Source organism: Canis lupus, chromosome 9, assembly GCF_003254725.2.
Source record: "Canis lupus dingo isolate Sandy chromosome 9, ASM325472v2, whole genome shotgun sequence".
Classification (NCBI taxonomy): domain Eukaryota; kingdom Metazoa; phylum Chordata; class Mammalia; order Carnivora; family Canidae; genus Canis; species Canis lupus.
This window is the reverse complement of record NC_064251.1, coordinates 50,669,369-50,691,922: the sequence shown is the minus strand read 5'-3', so window position 1 is coordinate 50,691,922 and position 22,554 is coordinate 50,669,369. Positions and strand designations below refer to the sequence as shown.

Genomic DNA, 22,554 nt, shown 5'->3' with positions numbered 1-22,554 from the left:
TGGCTCAGCAGTTGAGCATCTGCCTTCAGCTCAAGGCGTAACCCTGGGGTCCTGGGATTGAGTCCCACATTGGGCTCCCTGCAGGAAGCCTGCTTCTCCCTCTGCCTGTGTCTCTACCTCACTCTGTGTCTCTCATGAACAAGTAATATAAAATCTTATATATATTAAAAAAAAAAAAAAAGGACACAACACTAACCCTAGTAAGAGTGCAAAGCAGATCTCTGGTGCTCTGGACCATTTACAGCTTCAGGAACCATTGAGATGGTCTTAACATGAGGCTCAGAAGACGTGAGATTCATGACCTCTAACAATTACTTTTATTATTTCCATCCAGAAGTTTTAAGTCTGAATCTAAAGAACAATGAAAAAAACCCAGATCAATGGAAAGAAACATTTCCTTAACACACTGTGCTGAGCTAACAGGGGAAGGAGCTGAGCCAAGGCTCCCTGCAGTAAGGTGGCCCCCAACTTGCACTTGCCCATGAGGCAACAGCTGAGCATACCCAGTGCCACCCACTGGGTGCTGTTCAGGGGTTTTTCAAGCATGTCTACCTCTGGCACAGGTAGGTGGGGCTACTTCAGGAGGGAAGTTCAGGAAAGCCTCTAAGAACTTCTTCAAGCAACAAATAACAAGCAGAGTTGGGAAAAAAAAAAAAAGGAAAGCTGTAACCCATTTTCTCATTTTTGCAACACAAGTAACGTTTTTCTTTTTTTAAAGATTTACTTATTATTTTAAAGCAAGAGCCCAAGAGAACCTAAGTGGGAGGAGGCAGGGGGAGAGAGAATTCAGGCAGACTTCCCACTAAGCGTGGAGCCGATGATGTGGGATGGCAGGGCTCCATCCTGGGACCCCGAGATCATGACCCATGAGATCATGACCTGAGACAAAATCAGGAGCCGGAGCTCAACCGACTGGGCCACTCTGGCGCCCCACAAGTAATGTTTAAAGAGGAAATGATGGTAGAGGCCACCCCGCTGGCACCCCGGTTCCACTAGGGAGGCCTGGGGGCGCTCTCCTGACCCACCACTCCCAAGCCCCCTCAGCTCGGAACGTGGTCTCTGCCCACAGACTGGGTGTGCACAACAGCCAATGTGCCCAGGGAGAGTGGCAAGTATCAAGAACGCAAATGGGTTCTTCTCTGGCACTAAAATAATACTAAGACAGACAATAGGAAAAAGGGGATTTATTTATTAAAGAAAAATCATCTGTGAGTTCCTCTACTTAAGTTAGTACGGACCTTAACACTTTGGGTTGAAACATGCCTTCTTCCAAGTAACAAGCAGCGCCTACGGGTTGGGTCAAGGAGCGTTTCCAGAGCCCAGAGGGACACTGTGGAGGGAGGTGACCCCTCCTGGAGCGGCCACCACGTCTGTAAACACTGTCAGAGGTTGGATGCGGCCGTGCACACTGCCATCACACAAGTTTTTAAGCAGAAGATCAAAGCGTGAGAAGACCCCCTGTGCCCCGACAACCCAGGGCGGCATGGAGGGCGAGGTCTAGCAAGCAAGGCCCCTCCAGCCCCACCCTGCCCCCCACTCAGCCCACAGCACCCAGGGGTCTCCATGTTCTTCTGCGACGGGCTGGGGGACAGGAAGAGGACTCCTTGTCTGGATCCGTCCCCAACTCCTGGGACAGGTGCTAGGGCAGCACAGCGGAGCAGCCACCCCACCTATGTGCGGTTCAGGGTCTGGAAGATCCTGGAGATCTGTAGCATGACCGGCCCCGTCTCTGGGTCATTCATCCACTGGGTGCTGTTCAGGGGGTTTTCAAGCATGTCTTCAAATGCTGTGAGGAAAACAGAGCAAGGTCGGCTAACAGACAGCTCCCCACACACAGGAAGCCGGCAGCGATGGCTCCTTCCTAAGAGGGCGAGCCTCACGTCACCAGGGACCACGCAGAAATCCCTCAACGACCCCCCAGCAGCACTGATCTGCTGGCACAGCAGCGCACCCGCAGTCAGAAGACCGTGTCCCCCACCCTGAGCACGTGGTGGTGGCCTGTGTGCTCGCTGGCACACCAATTCTGGAAAGCGATTTGGCAACGGCTATCAGCAATCTTAAAAATAGTCACAGCCTATGAGTCAGTAATTCCGCTTCCAATCCCACCCTGGCAAAATCACCAGACGCAGAAAAGACAGAAAGACATTGCTGCAAATTTAACAATATCTGCCTGGGAAAACCAGAATGTTCAGTCTTAAGGAAATAACTTTAAAAAACATAACAAGGGGCGCCTCGGTGGTGCAGCAGTTGAGCATCTGCCTTTGGCTCAAGGCATGCCCCCCGAGTCCCAATATCGAGTCCCACATCAGGCTCCCTGCATGGAGCCTGCTTCTCCTTCTGCCTGTGTCTCTGCCCCTCTCTCTGTGTCTCTCATGAATAAATAAATAAAATCTTTTAAAAAAAAATTATAAATAAATAAATAAATAAATAACATAACATAACATAACATAACATAACATAACATAACATAACATAACGTAACTGAGGGGCACCTGGCCGGCTCAGTCGTTGGAGCAGGCGAAACGCGATCCTGGGGTCATAAGTCCGACCCCCACACCTGGCATAGAGACGACTTAAAAGTAAAATCTTAATAAATAATAAAACAAAAGATAAAAATGTAACTGAGCAGTTCACAACATGAAAACAAATTGTCTACACAGTTTTTTTTTCTTTTTTTTTTTTTTAATTTTTATTTATTTATGATAGTCACAGAGAGAGAGAGAGAGGCAGAGACATAGGCAGAGGGAGAAGCAGGCTCCATGCACTGGGAGCCCGACGTGGGATTCGATCCCGGGTCTTCAGGATCACGCCCTGGGCCAAAGACAGGCGCCAAACCGCTGCGCCACCCAGGGATCCCTGTCTACACAGTTGTACAAAACCGCTTCCTCTGGAAACACTGGTATCTCCTAGCAAAACGTTCTACAACTCAAGCCCCAGCCTGGTGAGTTCCCCGGACACAGGGCTGGGGCAGCTGGGAAGTCCGTCCTCTAGCAACCCCTGCCCAGCAGCAAGCACGGAGCCCGCCCAGAGCCACCACAGCCCAGATGCCCTGTGTGTTCGGGCCTCAGCAGCTCTGTGGGGTCACCTGGGATGGTGGCTTAGCAAGAAAGAGGGACTCCTCATATAGGACTGACAGCTCTCCCAGCCCTTAAAACAATCACTGGGTATATCCCGATCAAAACCCTCCAAAAACCAGGTATAAATAGCAGTCAGAGACCCCAGAAGAACTAGGGAGAACGGCAGGTCTGGGTAGCGTGGGGGCTCAGTGAGGACAAGGCACATGTCCATCTCCTCCTGGCATAAAGGGAGCGGCTCTAGGAGGAAAGGGCCAAACAGAACCTGAAGTGGCTGCCCGTGAAATGCCACATGGGAGGGTGTCTATCTGGGGGAGGACAATCTTCTGCAGGACTTAAACTTGTGAATTTCAGAAAGAACCGAAGGGCAAATAGTTTGCACATGTGACGAAGGACAGGTGTTGACACACGAGGAGCCATAGGATTGAGTTCGCGTCCGAAGCAGGCAGCAGACGTGCAAGGCTGCATGGGGACGAGATGCCAGCAGCCAGCACAAGCAATGCAGGTGATAGGGGGAGGGAGGGGAGGCCAGTGCTCGGAGCAGGTGGGGGGCATGTCCTCAGGGAGGCCAGCTGTGCCCGAAGCAGGAAGCACACAGAGGGCACTCACAGTGCTCGGCCCAAGGCCACCAGAGGAAAAGTGACCTGGGTGCCTTGAGTTGGGGGGAGAGCGTGTGCTTCACGACCCATGGCCTCCATACAGGGTAAAAGACCTGCACCCACTAAACTCTCCTGTTTGGAACAGCAAGGCCGAGGGGCACCGGGGGCACAGTCTGTGGCTCTGGTCAGGACCTCGGGGTCATGGGATGGAACCTGGCTCAGCGGGGAGTCTGCCTGGGACTCTCCCTCTCCCTCTGCCCCTCCTCACACACACACACACTCAGCGTCTCTCTAAGATGAATAAACCTCAAAAACAAACAGCCAGGCCAGGAGAACACATCCCAGGTGATGTCCCAGCAGGAAGTGGAATACAGTGGGAAGTGCACAGGCCACACCATCCAAAGGAAACTGGCAACGGGATGGGGCCGTTGGAGATGGGCTGGCTTCTGCACTCCCTCCGCGGCCCAGGTCACCTATGCCGACCATTCTGTTTCATCTGAGGGATAAAGCTCACCTTCAACACCCCCATCAGAAAGGTGTGTGCACAAAGCTGAGCCCCACATGGTGGGGGGCAGGCAGAGTGCCCCAGCCCAAGATCCGTGGCCCCCAGCGCCTCCGTGGGCCAGAGCCCCACCAGGCGCTGCCTGGTTGGCACGTGCCCTGCCTGCCTCATTTCAGAAATGTGAGGAAAAGTCTCCACGTGTGCAAATGTGACACCACTAGGCCATCCAGAAAATGGGGAAAGTCATTCAGTAAAAATGCATGTCTTCGTGATGGCACTCCCTCCACCTAACCAAGCATGTCTTGCAGAAAAGACAAGAAAGCCGACAGCAGAGAGTGGCCTTGGGCAAACACTAATGGAAAACCCTTCAGAAGAGGCTGTGGACCTACCCAAGGCAGAATGTTTCTTGCCCCTGTCAGGCCCCCAGGCAACAGAAGAGTGGGGTGCCGAGTGAGGGGCCCACGCACCCCGCACAGAGAAGGTAGATACACACACACACACACACACACACACACACGCACGCCACCAAAGCCTGGAACCTGCGGACCAAGAGAAAGGCTGGCTCCCTATCCTGCACTACACACACTCCTGGGTAGGCTATCGACATCGATGAGGAAAGCAAAAGGGACGACACTTCTAGAAACAAAGGAGGAGGGATCCCTGGGTGGCGCAGCGGTTTAGCGCCTGCCTTTGGCCCAGGGCGCGATCCTGGAGACCCAGGATCGAATCCCACATCAGGCTCCCGGTGCATGGAGCCTGCTTCTCCCTCTGCCTGTGTCTCTGCCTCTCTCTCTCTCTGTGTGACTATCATAAATAAATGAAAAAAAAAAAAAAAAAAAAAAAAAAAAAAAAAAAAAAAAAAACAAAGGAGGATGTGTTCCTCGCCTTGGGCTTCGAGGGTATTCTCAGGTGGATTCACATCACCAATGAAACACGTCACACTTTCAGCTACATTAAGACATATCACAGTGAGTCAGCAAAACACCAGAAATGGGAAAATGATATTCAGAACACAAATAAACTGACAAAGGATCAGCATCCGGCACACGTGATAACTAACAAAAGTAATCCAAAGAAAAAGAGACCAAAAGAGGCCTTTCAGAGCTGAGGTCCTGGTGTAGCTGAAGCTTCCGGAAGGGGCAGGGCTGAGCTTGCAAACACTTGTGCCGACCTGGGAGGCAGGCGCCCTCAACAGGCACCCTAGGGAGCCACGGGGGCTACGCAGGTGGCTGCAGGCCTGGTGCATCCCTGCAGCCCCACCTGCACATGCCTGCCCCACAGGCACAGCCCGGGGACAGCAGAGCACCAAAGTGGCATGCCCCGACACGGGTACCGCCACACATGCAGCGGACACACATCATGGGAAGCACGAGGTAACAGGGCTCAGGGGACAGATATGAGGGGCAGCAGCTCCCAGGAGCCCAAACAACGACAAGGCTCGCTCCCTAGGCTGTGAGGACAGCAGCACAGCAGGGCAGGCGCCCGGAAGACCAGCAGGGCCGGGAACGCTCCAGGCTTTAATACCACCTTTGGAAGGTGAAGGTAGCTATCATCAGTCTTACTGTTACAAAAGTTACAAAAATCATTCACACTTCTGTAGACATGTTGTTTCAAGACCATGTGGGGCCAAAGAAATCCCTCCCAACAGGAAGAGCAAGCAAACACCTGCGGCCCACACCATGCTGGCCTGCTGCGGGCCACCCACACCCTCCCAGACCTGGACCAGCCACTCTGGTTCCAGAGCTCGTCCGGAGCCGGAGGCCGCCACAGTGCGGGCAGAGCCAGTCACCCCACGGTGACTCAGGCAGGAGTCACGGATGGTGGCGGTAACCCCACTGGGCGGAGGAGCCATCGCTCAGTGACGGCCATGGGGCCTGCCCCTGGGGAACCCCATGTACCTAGTAATGTTTTCGGGTTGGTCAGGCCCAGCTGCACCACCGGGTTATCCAGGATGGCTTGAAAGAGAGGGCTATCAGGGTCGATGCCTTTGTCCAGCTCCTCGGGGGAGGGCTTCCGGTCTCCCAGCAGCCACTCACACTGCAAACGCAAGAGCCACACACTGAGTCACAGCCCCAGTCTCCAGGGCTGCTCCCGGGGTGGGGCCCAGACTAGGGATGTGGACATCAGGGAGGAGTGACACCCATCTAGCAGACCCCGGCTACACGGTTCAGGCAAGCGGCTGACTTCTTGCCGCTCACTGAACGCGGGTGAGGTAGAACCCATCCAGAGTATCAGAAGGAGAGTGAAGAAATGCTTGGAAGCCCCAGGCTGCATCCCCAGGAAGCCCGCAGCCAGTGGAGGCCCAGCTGTGGCGCTGTGTCCCCGTGGTGCAGCACCCCGCAGCCCACCACCACACCCTCCTGGGCAGCTGTCCATCCGCAGGGCATGTGTCCATGGAATGGGATCTGTCTCCGGGGTAGTTCAACCAAGTCCGTAAACACATCACACACTCGCCCACCAAACGGACTTTCTTAGAAAGACAAAGGACTTATAAAACATTTGATACCATTGGACCATCTGTCCTTGTTTCACTTGAAAAGCAAACCAATGGGCCATGTGAGAAAAGAGCCAAACACACAGACTATCCTGGTGCAGGTCATGCTGGCGAGGGAGGAGAGCCTCACGGGCCCACGGACTGTGGCCTGGTACTCACGGCGGCATTCTGCTGGTTGTTGTTCACTCTGAGGGCGTCTATCACTTCCTTCTCATCGAAGCCCATCTCCATCAGGGAAATGACAGCCTGAAGGAGAAGCCACAGAGCACTCAGGGCTGTGCTGGCTGAGAACGCCCTGCACACCCTGGAGCAGCACAGCTTTGGAGCCAGGCGCATCCTGCACACCGCAACATCCCAGTAGGGGGCTGAGAGGTCAGCACAGGACATCCTGTCGCCCAGTTCTGCTCCCCTACAGCTGCACCAAATTGCTTTGAGTCTCCTGAGCAGCAGAGGGACATAGCCAGGGCCTGGCCGCATCCATGCAGCCAGACCCACGCTCAGATGCTCGCTTACCAATGTGCCACGGGCAGGTCACACCAACATCAGAACCTTTGAGGTTGGTTCCCATGTTTGGACAACACGGTCTCCACAACCACATGTGAGCTCGTTGTGGACGGTCTCGTGACCCAGAAGGAAAGGTATGAACACCTGAGCATAATGAACATGTAATGATTCTTGGAGGGAGGAATGACCCAATGTTCAATGTTTTGGGGGTGGGGGAAACGTACATCTTCAGTACAAAAATCATATAAGATGATACATCCTTCACCTTACCTTACTCTTTATTTTTTTTAATCTTTTTATTATTCACTTGAGAAAGAATGAGTACAAGTGGGGAAGGGGCAAGGGGAGGGGGAGAAGCTGACTCTTTGCTGAGCAGGGAGCCCCATGCAGGACTCGATCCCAAGATCCTGAGCTGAAGGGAAATGCTTAATTGCCTGAGCCACCCAGACAGGCACCCCTACTCTTGACTTATATAATCTTTAAAAGGGTTCCTCTTGAAAAAAAAAAAAAAAAAAAAAAGATCAAAGGTGCCTGTCTTCTTCCTGCCTGCCTGCTGAACTGCTCTACTTCTTTGAGGCGCCTAAGGGTCAGTGCTGGCAGTGACCCGCAGAGCCCCCGGGCCCACACCCCTGCGGCCCTGCTCAGCCTGAACTGGACGTCCCAAGGAGCACTCGGCAGGAAGGAAGTCAGCGGCAGGTGGCAGTCAGGACAGACGCTTCACTGGAGCCAAACGGGGTTCGGTGAGCTCACAAGGCAGCATTTCTACTACGACCCATGTCACGTGCTTTCCTGAACCGGCTTGTAACCCCAGGGCTGGGGGCTCCACCCATGAATGTCGGGAGGACCCACCACACCAGAGCCTGACCTCTAAGTCACAGAAAAAGTCCAGAACCTCCCACTAAATCCAAGGATAGGGTGGTCTTTCCATGAACATCAGTAAAAACTAGCCTCTTGTGTCACTCACTTCTACCTCAGCCTGGGGAAGCGATGCCCCAGGACTTCTGCACAGTGACCGCAAGGATGCACCCGCACTATCCTGCCAGGAGTCTGCGCACTCACTGCCCTGCCCACTGCACTTCGCTGCCCGCCCACAGCAGGCACTGGCATGGGGGTGCAGGTGTTGGGGGTGGGGATAACAGCAAAGTCTGTTGTCTCAAGTGCAAGCCCTGCTCTCCGATCCAGGCTTCCCGGGAGCCACACTAACACTCCAGTCCTTATGGACTCTTCTCTCCAACGGTGTAGGACCAAAGAGTGGGAGAGTGTGCCACACTGGCCCAGCCTCAACAGCCTTCCATAACAATCGTCACAGAACCTGTACCACAAAGAGGCCACGGTGTAAGGCCCGGCCTGAGTGCATGTCTGCGAAGAGAGCACATGGACACCACCGAGGTGGTGACAGGGCTGATGACGACATGGGAGCACCCTCAGTTGGGAAGCCCAGGACCCAGCAGGTACCGCTAAGCAGGACACTTCCAGATGGCACTGCTGAGCTCACCAGAGAGCAAGGAACAGCAACTTGGCCTGACAAATGGTGTGCCCTGGGAGGGAGCAGCAGCCACCAGCAGGGCCTACGGGCTGGGGTCTAGCGGCCACACCCAGACAGGATGTGGGCCTTGGGTCCCTATGAGATGAGGACCTGGAGCTCAGAAGCAGGACCCTGCCAAGGGTGTACACCCCCAGAGGGAAGAGGAGCTAGAGGAGCACTGGCCCCTGTGCAGGGAAGCGCCAACCCCAAAGCCATGGCTTATACTACGCGTGTGGCCTAGGAGTCCTGCCTGTGTGATTAATGGGAAACCTGGCCCCAGAGGGACATGCCACTCAGCCCATGGAAACGGCCTCAGAATCACCCACAGCAGGCATCCCACAGCCCAGCCACATGGGATTCCCACAGAAACACAAGTCTACAGTGAGCCACTCTGACAGCACTGTGCCCCAAGCAGAATCACAAGACCGGGTGGACTCAGGTCTAACGCCTAGAGCTCACTGATCTATAACCTGAAAGAAAACCGCAGGCTCAGAACAGAGAAAACATCGAAGAGGAAACCAGGAGTCTAGGAGAAGAACAGAACAGTGGAGAACACGCAGCCACGGAAGCATCAGGAGTGAAGTAATGGAAAAGGGGCAACCAGATATGGTACAGCAATGTCAGCCACCCAAACACAGCCAGAGCTGGCCAACCCCAGGTCCCCGGATGCTGCAGACACCACGGTCACCAGATGGCCAGAGCCTGACCAGCCTCCCCACGCACAGGCAATCCTGTGCACCCTATCTCCCGATCTCTAGGGTGTCTCCACCCATGCCCACGGCTCGCCAACAGTGTGGCAATGTGGCCGGCATCCTACTAGGAGTTTTCAGGAGATGGCAAATATGTCAGCCAATTATTCGGAGGAAAAACAGCCACCTGGATCTGTGAGGACAACTTAAAACTGAATGTGGGCCAGTCTGTAAGCCCCTCACCCAGCTTTACTCTCTCCAGGGCCAGGGCTGGTTCTAGCTCCTTCCACTTGGTGTAGCGCCACAGAGAAACCACAACCCCACCCGGCTGCCCCAGGGCTGCAGAACACATACCCGAGCATCAGGTCGAAACTCCCTTTTCCTCCGGATCTTCTTGAAGATCTCCGTTAGCTCATCTCTGGGCTCCTCATCTTCCGTGCTAGTCCCTGCAGCCTCGGGGGCAGCCTCGGGAGCGGCCTCAGGAGCGGCCTCAGCCCGCGCCCCTCCCGGTGAGGCCTGGCCCGGAAGAGGCGAGTCAATGGTCGGGTCTTCCGCGTGCTCTATTAACCACTCCATGGCCTGAGGTACCGACATGCTGAAAGGCAACGGGAGACTCCTTCCAGCACCCCCAGCCGGTTAGAGGGCCTCCTTGACAGCCCCAGGGACAGCCTCTCTGGTGCCCCTCATCGTGAGAATCTCAGTACAGAAGGGTCTGAAGCTCCAGGCCCTGCCCCAAACCGCCCCAAGACCCTGGTCAGAGCATGGGGAACCCGCCTGTGAGGTATATGTTAAGGGCCTAGCTCCATGGCAAAGAGCAGCACAGCGCATGGACCGTCTTCTGGGTCAGAAGTCACTTATGTTGGGTATAAGTGCAGATGCAGAAGCAAGTGGCTTCGGCCAGGCAAGCACGAGAGGCTGCTGAGGGGGACACTGCACACACCTTCAGCCACCATGTCCCTGCCAGGCACAGGCTTCAACATGGTGCTTGCACATGACAGCCCAGGGAGGACCCACAGGACAGCCTGCCCCCAGCACATTTCGAGCAAAGGCCAGTCCGTCTCCACTGTCTTAAGACACTTCGAGATGTCCCAGCTACTTCTGGGACGTATGTTTAAAGTCTCTATTAAAAATGGTTCAATCTAAAAGTAGGAGACCAAGGACATCACCCTGGGGGGGCTGCCAAGCATCAGCACCAAGGGGAGGAAGTGGCCCAGACGTACTGATTCAGCCGGAGGGCCTTGGCGGCCCTGCTCTCCGGGAAGCCCATCTCCGTGAGTTGCCGCAGGGCAGCCTCGTCCACTCTCCCATCCTCCTCCTCGTCCAGCATCGCTGAGGGCAAGAGACAGGGCCACCTGTGAGGGCCAGGCCAGCGTGAGGGCTACCCCCCCACCATGGAGCCCAAGGACCCCACCTGTGTGCCAAACTCCCTAAACTTCAGCAAATCTACACAGAACCTTCACCCGGCATGCTGAACAGGAGTCCACATCCACAGAAAGGACTGACGCTGGGCCCGTGGGCCACTGATACAGCCTCTGAGGCCAGGCAAGCAGTGGAGTCTGGACACAGGACCCAGTCAACCTGGAGCCTGCTCGTACCATTTGCCTTCTTGAACAATTCAACGGCATCTGGGTTCAGCGCTAACAACTTCTGAGCCACCTCAATGAGAGACACCAGGATTCTCCGGAGTTCTGTCTGGAACTGCAGGGAAAGAAAAAAGGCTCTTCCTTCTCCAAGTGCCCAAGAGACCTACCTAGGTGTATAATCACACTCCTGGGCCCTACAGCTCCATATCTGTGAGTCCAAACTATGCCACTATTGGTTCCAGAATGTGGAGACCAACAGAGAAAGAAGGAAGTGAGACCACAGAGCGGCAGGAGAGCTCTGCGCCTGGCGGGGAGGAAAGGCCTCGCTGGCACAAATGGGCTGTGCACATGCCTTCTTAGCTGGCAACACCGAGAAACATCTGGAGACATTGTTCAGGCCTTAGCCCAGCACAGAAAGTGCCAGCCTGCTACATAAGCAAAAGAGATCAACCTGATTGGATGGGCTTCCCAGACCCGGGCCTCCAAATCTCACCTGGCCAGAGGCTGGCTGGCACAGCAGCGTCGGCTGCAGCTAACTGGCCCCTAACAAGGAAGAAGGCTGCTGGGAATGCAATCAGAAACCCCTATGGACTGGTCCCCCGGTCCCATGGGCAAGACTGGTTAGCCGCTCCTCTTCCCCCCACACAGGATTCTGATACGATGTGAGACACTGCATGGGGCAAAGCCACATGTGAACCAGGGATGAGTTTCAGAGCTGGACGCCCTGGTCAATAAGGAACTCTTTGCTGCTAAGAGCAGTGCTCGGGGTGGCCCTCTCAGATTAGGTAGCCACGCTGTCCCAGTCCTGCACAATGTGGATGTACCCCAAGTTCTGGGCCAGTCCACAGGATACTGGACACACTCTGCTTTTTTAACTTAGAACTTTCCAATCCAAAATCCAAAAATCCAAAATCTGGACCCAAAGTCCAGATTCTATCTATAAGATTTTGCCAAAATTAGAGCAAAATTCTGATATTCTCCCAGTAGGATCTGTCTTTTCAGTTCTGCCTTCCGATGTCTTTTTAAATTTTTTGTTTTGAGATAATTCTAGGTTTATGGAGAAGTTACAAAAATGTACACAGAGCTCCTGTCAGCCCTTTCCTCCCACTTCCCCAAGTACCATCAAGAGCCTGTGTGGCCCCAAGCAGGTGTAATGAGCATGCAGTGCGGCCACAACAAGCACTCACGTCTCTGATGTTGGTCTGGACCTCAGCCCGGTCCATGTTGTAGGATGGCAAGTTGGCAGTTGCTCGGAAGATAGCATCTCTATCTGGGGCTTTCTGGTCTTGTTTTTTCTACACAGAAAAGTAATTAGAAAGTCAGAAATGGGGGCACCTGAGGGGCTCTGTTGGTGGAGAGTCTGCCTTTAGCTCAGGTCGTGATCTCTGGGTCCTGGGATCAAGTCCTGCATCGGGCTCCCTGCTCAGCAGAGAGCCTGGCACTTCCTCTCCCTCTGCCGCTCCCCCTGCTGTGTGCTCTCTCCCTCTGTCTAATAAATAAAATCTTAAAAAAAAAATAAAGTCAGAAACGAATATGGAAAGAATCACTCTCCGTGGGCAGCAGAGGGTCCCTGCAGGTTCTGTGCACACCTCTGGGGACAGAAGACATGTTCACTGGAGACACAATTCATGCCTGTCATAACCAGAGGGTGGCAGGGCAGCAGAGAAGACAGACACGGTCCCTGTGGCTACAGAGAGACTGTCCCACATGAGCTGGGCTGTACAGGGGAGCAGGAATGCACACTCACCCCAGCTGCTCCCGGAAACCCTGCCACAACAGCACATCCATGTTAGACGGTCAAGAGGATGGGAGATGGAGACCATTCTTCCAAGATAGAAAACAGAAAGGGGAGGGGGGGTGGTTAGCAAAGACCACAGAGCAGAAGCCCAACCAGGAACAAGGCCAGGCCAACTCCAGGCTGACACCAGAGCCCGAAGAAAGCGTGCCAGGTTGGCAGTGAGCAGCTGGAGCCAAAAACAGCACTCCATCATCACCCTGTGCAGCCAGCAGCCACCCAGGGGGAGCAGATTTGGGGAGATGGGAGCCTGGGCTCTGCTGCAGGAAAAGGAGGCACCAGGTTAATCCTTGACAAGACCCAGCACCACCACCCCCCTTCCCCCCCCCACCCCCGGCCCGGCCACTGCCGGCTTCAAGGACACTGGGCAGGAGACACACCACTGTGAGGAGGGGGAGAGCAGAGGCTGGGTCTGCCCCACAGGGAAGCCCAGCGGCAGGCATGTCCCACTGAGCAGCTAGTGAGCCCCCCATGCCTCCTATTAAAAAAGCTGCCAAAGAGAGCCAGGTATGTGGGAAAGCCTGCAACATGAGAGACAGAGACTAAAATGAGAATGGGAAAAATAAAGAAGCATGAAAGAGAGAAGGAAAAGGATTTCCAAAAAAAAAAAAAAAGAAAAGAAAGAAAAAAAAAAAAGATTTCACAGCAGAAAACCTTCAGAGGACCACAGCAGGATGCTACCATCATTGGAGGACAAGTCCCCACTGGGAAATGTAAAATATCTCAGCCAGATAACAGTCCAGAGCATAGTTAGAGGATAATGTCCGGGAAACCTCCCTGAAGGCAGGTCCGGCATCCAACAGGAACTCCAGAAAGAGGGAAGAGAACACGTAGAGAGAACATTCTCCAAAAACAATCCAGAAAAACCTCCAGAATAAAAACACACCTCTCCAGACTCCACGTGCCAGGCACAGCAGAGGGGAAAGACCTACATCCATGGAAATCATGAAATCCCCAAGATGCTGGAAGACCCTGGAGGGAGGGAGGAAGGGGGGCAGAGCACACACAAAAGATGAGTCAGGGCTGACCAGCACCAGCCACATGGACACCTGGAGACGGAGACCGACACTCCCATGTGCACACACACAGCTGGTGCTCACTGACAGCCACTCAGTGCTGCAGTGCACGGCCTCAAGATTCCCTTCCCTTTCTAGATGCTAGAAGCCAGGCTGCACCAGACCAAGGGAACAAGTCAACAGCAAGGTACTAGATTCTGCAGGCAGAATTCAAAGATGGCCCTAAGTCCTGCCATCACACTTGCACAATCCCAGAACCCATGAGCAGGACAGCTGCACCCTGGGGGTAAGGTCATGCTGTGGCACAGCCAACTTTAAGGAAATGACCCTCCTTGGTAGGCTTGACCTAAGCAAGCAAGCCATGAGAAAGGACAGGGCTTTTTCTGACTAGAGATTCAACACATGAGAAATTCTGTTGTTGGCTCTGCAGATGCAGGGGACCATGTGCTGAAAGTGCCTCGGCTGACAGAGCAAGGCAACGGGACCTGGGACCCTTGGCAGTAGCAACTGCCAACCGCCTGAAGGAATGCAACACGGACCCCTCCCCAGAGCCTCCATGGAGGAACACAGTTTAGCCGCACCTGGATTTGAACCCCAGAGCCTAAGCGTAGGGCCCAACTGAGCCCATCCCAACGGCTGACCTATAGACCTAGGAGCTGCGTGCGGTCTGAGGCTGATGCATCTGTGGTAACGTGACAGGTGGCAACAGGAAGTGCACAGATACAAGAGACTCAGAAGCTCTAACACAGGAGTGAGGTGGGAAGGCCCAGGCTGCAAGACAGGCCTGGAGGCAACTGAGGCAGAGAGATGTGGCCATAAGGAGCTGGGGGGAGGTCTCCAGGATGGCAGGGACTGGCAGACGGCCTCATACACGTGACCGTGCTTTCAGAAGGATTTATTAATCCTGGCAAAGAACTTGAAAAAATTAGTGATAAGCCTATAGAAAACCAAAGGACAAGGCATTCATCGACTCCAGGGGAAACGAAGTTGTATGAGAAAGGACAGATACCCTCAGTACCCCTCACTCAGTACTCCTCACTCCTGATAGAAAACAGGGCATGCATGCTACCATGGGGGAAACCCTAGATAGTCAACCAGTGTTCAGATCTAACTCTCCGAACATCAAGGAGCCAGGGAATCTAAAACTGATATTCTAAGAAATAGCCAATTCTGGGTGTGGTTTGGAAATCAGGAAGAGAATTCCTGAAGGAATGGTCGAAAGAGCTACCAGAGGTCACCTTTAGGGTGCTTGACACAGGAGGGAGGAAGATGCTTTTATTGAGATATGTTATTTGACTTCATAAATGTCTGTTATTTTCACTTAAAATTAATATTAATTTACAAAAATAGACATTAACATCTTACAATGTTTCATTCTGCAAATACATGCACATAAAAGGTGACCTGCCAAGTGAGGTCCACATGGGCTGTGAGGCACCTGGAGCTGCTGGGGCAGTGGGAATGTCATCATCTACACTGGTTACCCGTGGCCAACACCGTAACCTGGGAGCTGCAGTCTGCATGGGCAGTTCTCTGGGTGGGGCAGGGGCAGGCCCAGATCTGTCTCCTAGAGATGGGGTGAGCCTGCTGACCAGGCGTGGCCACAGATAAGAGGGGCAAGCGAAGCTGAAGGCCTCCTCCTGCACGCCTGCCCCAGAGGAGGCCCTCAGATAGTTCACCCTGCCAGAAGCCAGGGGCCCACAAGAAGTCTGGCTTGCTTTCTCCAGGCTGAGCACTCTCCCCAGCATTTCAAAGCATGAATAAGAAACTCTACCCCCTGAGAGAAGCAAAGGAAAACTGTGAAATTAGTGTGGCTGCCCCTTTAAAACAGCACTGCTTTGCCCCTGGGAGCAGGTATGCACGCACCTGCACTCCCAGGAGGGGCCTTCAGTGCCACCCACCACCCCCTCCCTGTCCTGTGGGTGCAGGCCTCGCCCGATGAGAGGAGGGACGGAACAGGGGCAGGTGTGACAGCCTGGGGAGCACAGCATGGGGGATCCCCCATGTGCTGGCCACATGACCAGCAACCAGGAGGGGCTCGGCCACCATGGGAAGCCCCCGTGGTGGGGACTGTGGGCCCTGCTGGATCTAGGAACAACTCGTACCCAGAACGTGTCTTTCTCACAGGCTGGAGTGTGGGAGACTAACAAAGACTCTCAGCTCCAAACTCTGAAACTTACCTTCTCTTCTGCTGAGACGTCAGCCATCTTAGGAAGCGGAGTTGGTGCACGCTTCTTTATCAACAATAAGACATCTAGAAAAAAACACATTTATCAGGCTGCTTATTGTTTTCATCCAGAAGACAGCAGAATGGGCAGGAGAGGGGGCACCTGGGTGGCTCAGTGGTTGAGCATCTGCCTTCGGCTCAGGTCATGATCCCAGAGTCCTGGGATCAAGTCCCACATTGGGCTACCCAAAGGGAGCCTGCTTCTCTCCTTCTGCCTGTGTCTCTGCCTCTCTCTGTGTGTCTCACATGAATAAATAAAATCTTTAAGAAAAAAAAGAAAAGAATGGCCGCAAGAAGACCCAAGGACAGAGGAGCAGAGCACTCCTCCCACCCCAATGCCTACACCAGGGCTCACATAAGCCCTGCTTCCCTGCTTTCCTGTCCGCACGTCCCTACTCATGTATAGGTTCCGGGGCGCGGCAAGAACCTGCCTTGGGTCATAGAGGTCACCCATAGAGGTGTGGCCCAGTAGGCTCGCACAGCACAGCCCTGATAACCGTGCCAAGAACTGGTGGAAATCTTGCAAAATGTCCTCATTTCAATGGCCTCAGTTTCCTGAGGTTGGAGAGTTGGTCTCAACCCTCAGAGCTGAATACCCGGTGTGTGGCAAGGACATGTGTGCAAGGTTGACCAGCTCCCACCTGACTATGGGCTGACCTCCATGCTCGATGGAAGCCTGTAGACAATATTTTCAAAAGAGATTTAAGAGAATCCCAGAATTAAAATCATCCTTTGAATGACACAGAGAAAACCAAAGGTTTCTCCCCCAAATACCTCCAGGCACAAACTCTAAGCAACTAAATGGATGTGCACAGAATAAGAGTATCTTCCTAGGACATCTGAAACAATTGCCATAATTGTACTTTTCAACCCAAAATAAAGCCTGCAGCAGCTCTGGAGGCCTTGGTTTTGCTCTGAAACAGAATTAAAAATAAAGTTCACATCTGGTTTCTCAGATGGATGCTGCTTGTCCAATTTCGGTTTGTGCTGTTTTTCACAAACAGCCCATAATGCGTACTTTGTTTTAACGAAAGAAGAATAAAACCATTTTAGCTGACCCAGTTTCCCCTGCTTGGCCCCAGCTTGGAGCACACACTTGGACGCCAAGGGCACCTCTGCCTCTCAGTCCCCTGCTCCCAGCGGCACCATGGCTACCACCACTGCCCTGTGAGGCCCCTACCTTGGTCTTGGATGTTCTCTTCCAAGATTGTTTTGGCATCATTCAGCACCCTCTCTGAAGCAGCATGTATCAATTTGTGATGGGTCACACTTTTGGGGTCTTCTAAGCTCCCATGGGCACACTGGTAGGGAAAAAAAAATCATATATTTCACGATAGAAAATAAATCATCACACTAATGATATTAGGACCTGGCACCCCAAGCCACACTAGGCATTTACTGGTTACCAGCTAAAAAATTAAAGCACAGATGAGGGGCATCTGGTTGGCTCAGTCAGTTAAGCACCTGCCTTGGCTCAGGTCGTGATCACAAGGTCCTGAGATTGAGCCCCTGCTCACCGGGAAGCCTGCTTCTCCCTCTGCTCCTCCTCCCTGCTCATGCCCTCTCTCTCTCTCTCTCTCTCTCTCTCTCTCAAATAAATATTTAAAAAATAAATAAAACACAAATGGAGTCAGAGAATTCCTATGAATGGAGAAAGCCAAACAAAATACCACAACACCTGATCCCCTAGGGCAGCGATCTGTCCACCAACCCACTAAGTACTCCTGAAATAGGTTCACAGCTTGACATAAAATACCCTGCTGGTAATTAGTGGCAACCTGAATCGCCTCCTTAGTCTAGAGAGATCTAGAGACTCATTATAAAATGAAAACAGCAGGTCCACTGTTCCCTGAACACCTAAAGATCTTAAGTATGATCTGTCCACTTTTTCCTCTCTTGCCAATACACAAAGGGGCTGAGAGAAGCTAGTCCACAGAGAGCCAGAAACAGGGGCCTGAGCACTTCAACACCTGCACAAGCCCATGAGCAGAACAACTGGCCTTCAATCAGCCCTTGGCTCCCCAAGCGACTGCCACACAGACCCAGATGCCAGCTGCAGGTGCTGCTGGCAGGGCCCCTCCTGGGAGTCCAAGGGGGCTGACTAGCATGTGGTTACAGCTCACTGGCCAGGGCCCAGAAACCCCAGAATGTGGCTCCGGGGTGGGGGATGCTGATGTCCAGGCTGGAGGGGTTTGCAGCAACACCTGGACCGTGAAGGTTGCCACATATCCCCATAACCTAGCAGGGCTGCAGGGGGCAAAGGTGGAATCCAGGCCACAGGAAGGTGCACTCCCTACCTTTTATGACAGCAGACACCGCCCCCCCCCCCCCCCCCCGCAAATCGTCAATCGTCTTAAATTCAACACTGGCTCTGCTCCCAGAATTACTCAGTGTGCTTCTTCTAATTCTGAAATTTGCAGGCTAGTTGATTTGACAAGTTCAGAATACAGTCTATGAAACACAATTTTCCAAAACAATCCTCATATGGTTCCTGAAAAAAAAAAAAAAACTGTACTCTGCAGCATGTCAACACCGTGCCAGGAGCACAACGCAAGCATGAGTCATCCATACTGTGCACAATTACTTCATTCTGTGTCTTTGTTCTCAGCAGAAGCACTCTGAGCATGCTAAAATACGGCAGCGAAACAGCCCCAACAAAGCCCATCACCAGGGCAGGGAGGCTCTGACCCCTCCTGAACCTGCTTCCTCCCCAGAAGAGCCAGGAGGTGGTTCCGCTCACACTTGATATCATGTGTCGTCCAAAGACACACTGTCATATGATCTAAGAAATGTGAACGGCCATATTAACAGGTGCCACGTTACACAGCAGCAATTTCATGAAAGATCCCAATTTATATAAAAACCCAAAAAGAGGGGATCCCTGGGTGGCTCTGTGGTTAAGTGCCGCCTTCGTCCCAGGGCGTGATCCTGGAGTCCGGGGATCAAGTCCCACATCTGGCTCCCTGCATGGAGCCTGCTTTTCCCTCTGCCTGTGTCTCTGCCTCTCTCTGTGTGTCTCTCATGAATAAATAAAATCTTTAAAAATAAATAATACCCAAAAAGAGAAAATAAACAGAGACAATCCATGTCTCTAAGAGTTATAAAGATAATACCACTCATTAATAAAGCAACAAACTCCCCAGAGGACCGTGGAAATGGGGTGGAGGGGGTACGGAAGAAATCCACACTGTCCCCTTCGCGGAAGAAGGGAAAATTCCTGCCAGCTCGAGCATGCACCAGGGCAAAGCAAGGAGGAGGAACAGAAGCCCGGGCACGCAGTGAGCCTCACTGCCGGCAGTAGCGGGACATACAGGGGATGGTTTCCAGGGTGACATTCAAGTATACACCTTGAGAATTCTCTTTCCTAACTAATGCATTCTGGCTGCCTACAGAAGCACAGGCACAGACGTGGGAATACTTGCTGACAACTCAGCTCTCGGGTCCTGTGATTTATGCCGCTCCTCCACACCTGGAAAGACTGCAGAGTGGAATAAAATCTCAATTTAAAGGAGGAGAGTGCCAGAAAAATCCCAAACGACACACCTCAATCCCGACTGGAATAATAAATATCAGGTAGATAATAATTAGCATCTTATTCAAATTGGCTGCCTAATGAACCCCAAGAGCTCCTGAAATTCATTAGCAAGCATCTGCGGATCAGTCAAACAGTTCTCATTTCCTGCTCCCCTTCATAAAATAATATTATGATAGCTATGTAAATGAGTGAGTTAAGCTAAATGCCATCCCAATTTACCCCCTGACTTCTCCCTCCCTGACTCAGCAGGTGTCAGGCCATGTCCACGCAGTCCCAGACTGACACTCCATCTCCATGTATTCCATTAATCCACACGTTTGTTTGGGGCCTGCAGGGAGCCTGGCTCTAGACATGCAAACACAGGCCCCGAGGGCCCTCGAGGAGTTTCTGTCCTTGATGGGCCAGACAGGAAGGGGACACAGGACTCCAGTTTTGTTTTGTTTTGTTTAAATGTACATCACTAGACCAGCACCGGTGTGTATCTCTAACAGCCTGGATGCACGGGGAGCCCCCCTAACAGCCTGGACACTAGGGGAGGCCCCCCAACACCCTGGATGCTCAGAGAGGCCCCCAACAGCCTGGACGCTCAGGGAGGCCCCCAACAGCCTGGACGCTCAAGGAGGCCCCCAACAGCCTGGATGCTCAAGGAGGCCCGCAACAGCCTGGACGCTCAAGGAGGCCCGCAACAGCCTGGACGCTCAGGGAGGCCCCCAACAGCCTGGACGCTCAGGGAGGCCCCCTCACAGCCTGGACGCTCGGGGAGGCCCCCAACAGCCTGGACGCTCGGGGAGGCCCCCTCACAGCCTGGACGCTCAGGGAGGCCCCCAACATCCTGGATACTCAGGGAGGCCCCCTCACAGCCTGGACGCTCAGGGAGGCCCCCTCACAGCCTGGACGCTCAGGGAGGCCCCCAACATCCTGGATACTCAGGGAGGCCCCCAACATCCAGGACACTCGGGAGGCCCCCAACAGCCTGGACGCTCAGGGAGGTCCCCCTCACAGCCTGGACCCTCGGGGAGGCCCCCAACAGCCTGGACGCTCAGGGAGGTCCCCCTCACAGCCTGGACCCTCGGGGAGGCCCCCAACAGCCTGGACGCTCAGGGAGGCCCCCTCACAGCCTAGATGCTCAGGGAGGCCCCCAACAGCCTGGACGCTCAGGGAGGCCCCCAACAGCCTGGACGCTCAGGGAGGCCCCCTCACAGCCTAGATGCTCAGGGAGGCCCCCAACATCCAGGACACTCGGGAGGCCCCCAACAGCCTGGACGCTCAGAGAGGTCCCCCCAACAGCCTGGACGCTCAGGGAGTCCACTGCCGGCTGGCTGGGTGCTGTCCTGGGGGTTTGGGACCTCAGGAAAGCACTGACACAAGACAGGACTGCATGCCTGCCTGAGGGTGTGAGCCCAGAGCCCCCTCCTCCTTGACGTGAGTCCAAGACAGCGGTGGCTGCCTGATGTCCAGCACGTTCCAGAAGGGGGCTTGCACTGGCCACCAGAACGCTCTTTGGCCTGCAGTGGACGGTTACACAACGACTCCTCAGAACCATACTCAACGGCCCCAACGATCTCCGTGGGTAGTTACTACCGTAACCTGGAGTTCACCCTTGGAGCAGACGCTTCCTTTAACAAAACACCTGTCAGCCGTATAAATACCAAACTCAGCATGTGGAACCCGCACTAAAAGGCTGACAAGAACACTGCATCGCGCCAGGTGCAGTTCCCTTCGGGAGCCAGAGTCCCAAGGGCCACTTCCCCGCCCCGGCTGAAAAGTTTCCGGAGATGAAGCCAAGGAACTAGCTCCAAAAGTGAGCAACCCACGGAGCTACCCGAACGAGGCGCCTTCCCCACGAATAAACCCTGAAAGGCGGCGGCCTCCCAGGCAGCGGGCAGGCCCCGGCCAGTGCGCCCCGCTCGGTGGCCGCCCCCGAGAGGCCGAGCGAGCGGCCCGCCCCGGCCCCGGCCCCGGCCCCGGCCCCGGCCCCGACAGCAGGCCAGCGGGCAGCCCCGGACGGCCGGCCTGAGCGGACAGGCCCCTCTCTGCGCCCCGGGCGCCCATCCCCCGCCCTCCAGGGCCTCGCCCCCAGGGCCGGCCGGCGCAGCTGCTGGAGGGCCACGAGGCTGGCCCGCGCGGCGCCTTCGCGGCCCCTGCCTCAGTTTCCCGGCCTGCCCCACCCCTCAGGCTGCTGCAGGAGCTCACGACCCGGGAGCGCGTGTGGAGGGGGCGGGGGGCGGAGGGGCCGGCCTGGGGCCGCCGCGCGGCCTTACGTGCTTGAGGCAGCGCTCCTTGAGCTTCTCCACCGACGTGTCCTCGGTCGCCTCCTCCAGCCACTCGGCGCCGTCGGACGCGCAGATGTGCAGCCGCAGCACCTTGCCCGCGAAGATCTTCTCCTCCTGCACGAACATCGCGCCGCCGCCGCCGGGCCTGCGCCCGCCGCCCGGGCCGTGAAGGTCACCGGGGCGGGGCCAGGCCGCCCGCGCGCTCCCCCGCTGGCCGCCGCCGCCCCGCCCCGGCTCCCCTAGGCCAGCCGCCCGATACTTGCCGCGGGCCGAGCGGTAGCCTGGCTCCCGCCGCCGGGCTGCCGGGGGCGCGCTGCCTTCGCCGCGCCGGAAGTGCGTCACAGCGCGACCGGAGCATGCCGGGAGATGTGGTTCTCCGGCGGCCTCGGCGCACCCGCCGCCGCGCCGGAATGCGTCACAGGGAGAGCCCGGGGGCACGGCGGGAGCTGTAGTTCTCTTGCTGCGCCTCCATCCCGCCCCTGCTCGGTCCGCTGGCACGCGGGCCCTTGGGTTTGGAGGTCCGTTCGGAGACGGGCTCCAAGTGTGAGATACGCGGCAGATCTCCAAGAGTTCGAGGCGATGACAAATGCTCGATGTTGTCTTTATATTGATTATATCTTGAAATAACTGCCTGGGTGTACGGGGTTCGGTAAGGAGTATTGAAATTGAGCTCCCTGCTGCTGCTTACTGCTCACAGAACTGCCTACGGGAAACGTTTCAATCGCACACGTGGCAGCT

At 54.7% G+C, this 22,554-nt stretch overlaps 1 protein-coding gene across 2 annotated transcripts; it reads right to left on the bottom strand.

Annotated features, from left to right (window-relative positions):
• Positions 1–1,168: 1,168 nt before the first annotated feature.
• On the bottom strand, positions 1,169–22,107 carry UBAC1 (UBA domain containing 1). 2 transcript variants are annotated; one of them, XM_025475761.3, is made up of 10 exons: positions 21,805–22,107; positions 17,189–17,309; positions 15,962–16,035; positions 12,158–12,265; positions 10,983–11,085; positions 10,608–10,716; positions 9,742–9,982; positions 6,829–6,915; positions 6,074–6,212; positions 1,169–1,786 (listed from the first exon to the last, which is right to left on the bottom strand). In XM_025475761.3, exons 1-10 carry the CDS (start codon positions 21,940–21,942, stop codon positions 1,671–1,673), a joined length of 1,236 nt encoding a protein of 411 aa, XP_025331546.1. In that variant the 5' UTR covers positions 21,943–22,107; the 3' UTR covers positions 1,169–1,670. The 2 variants fall into 2 exon arrangements, with proteins under 2 accessions (XP_025331546.1, XP_025331545.1); XM_025475760.2 differs by lacking the exon at positions 21,805–22,107 and adding an exon at positions 20,907–21,101.
• Positions 22,108–22,554: the final 447 nt, after the last annotated feature.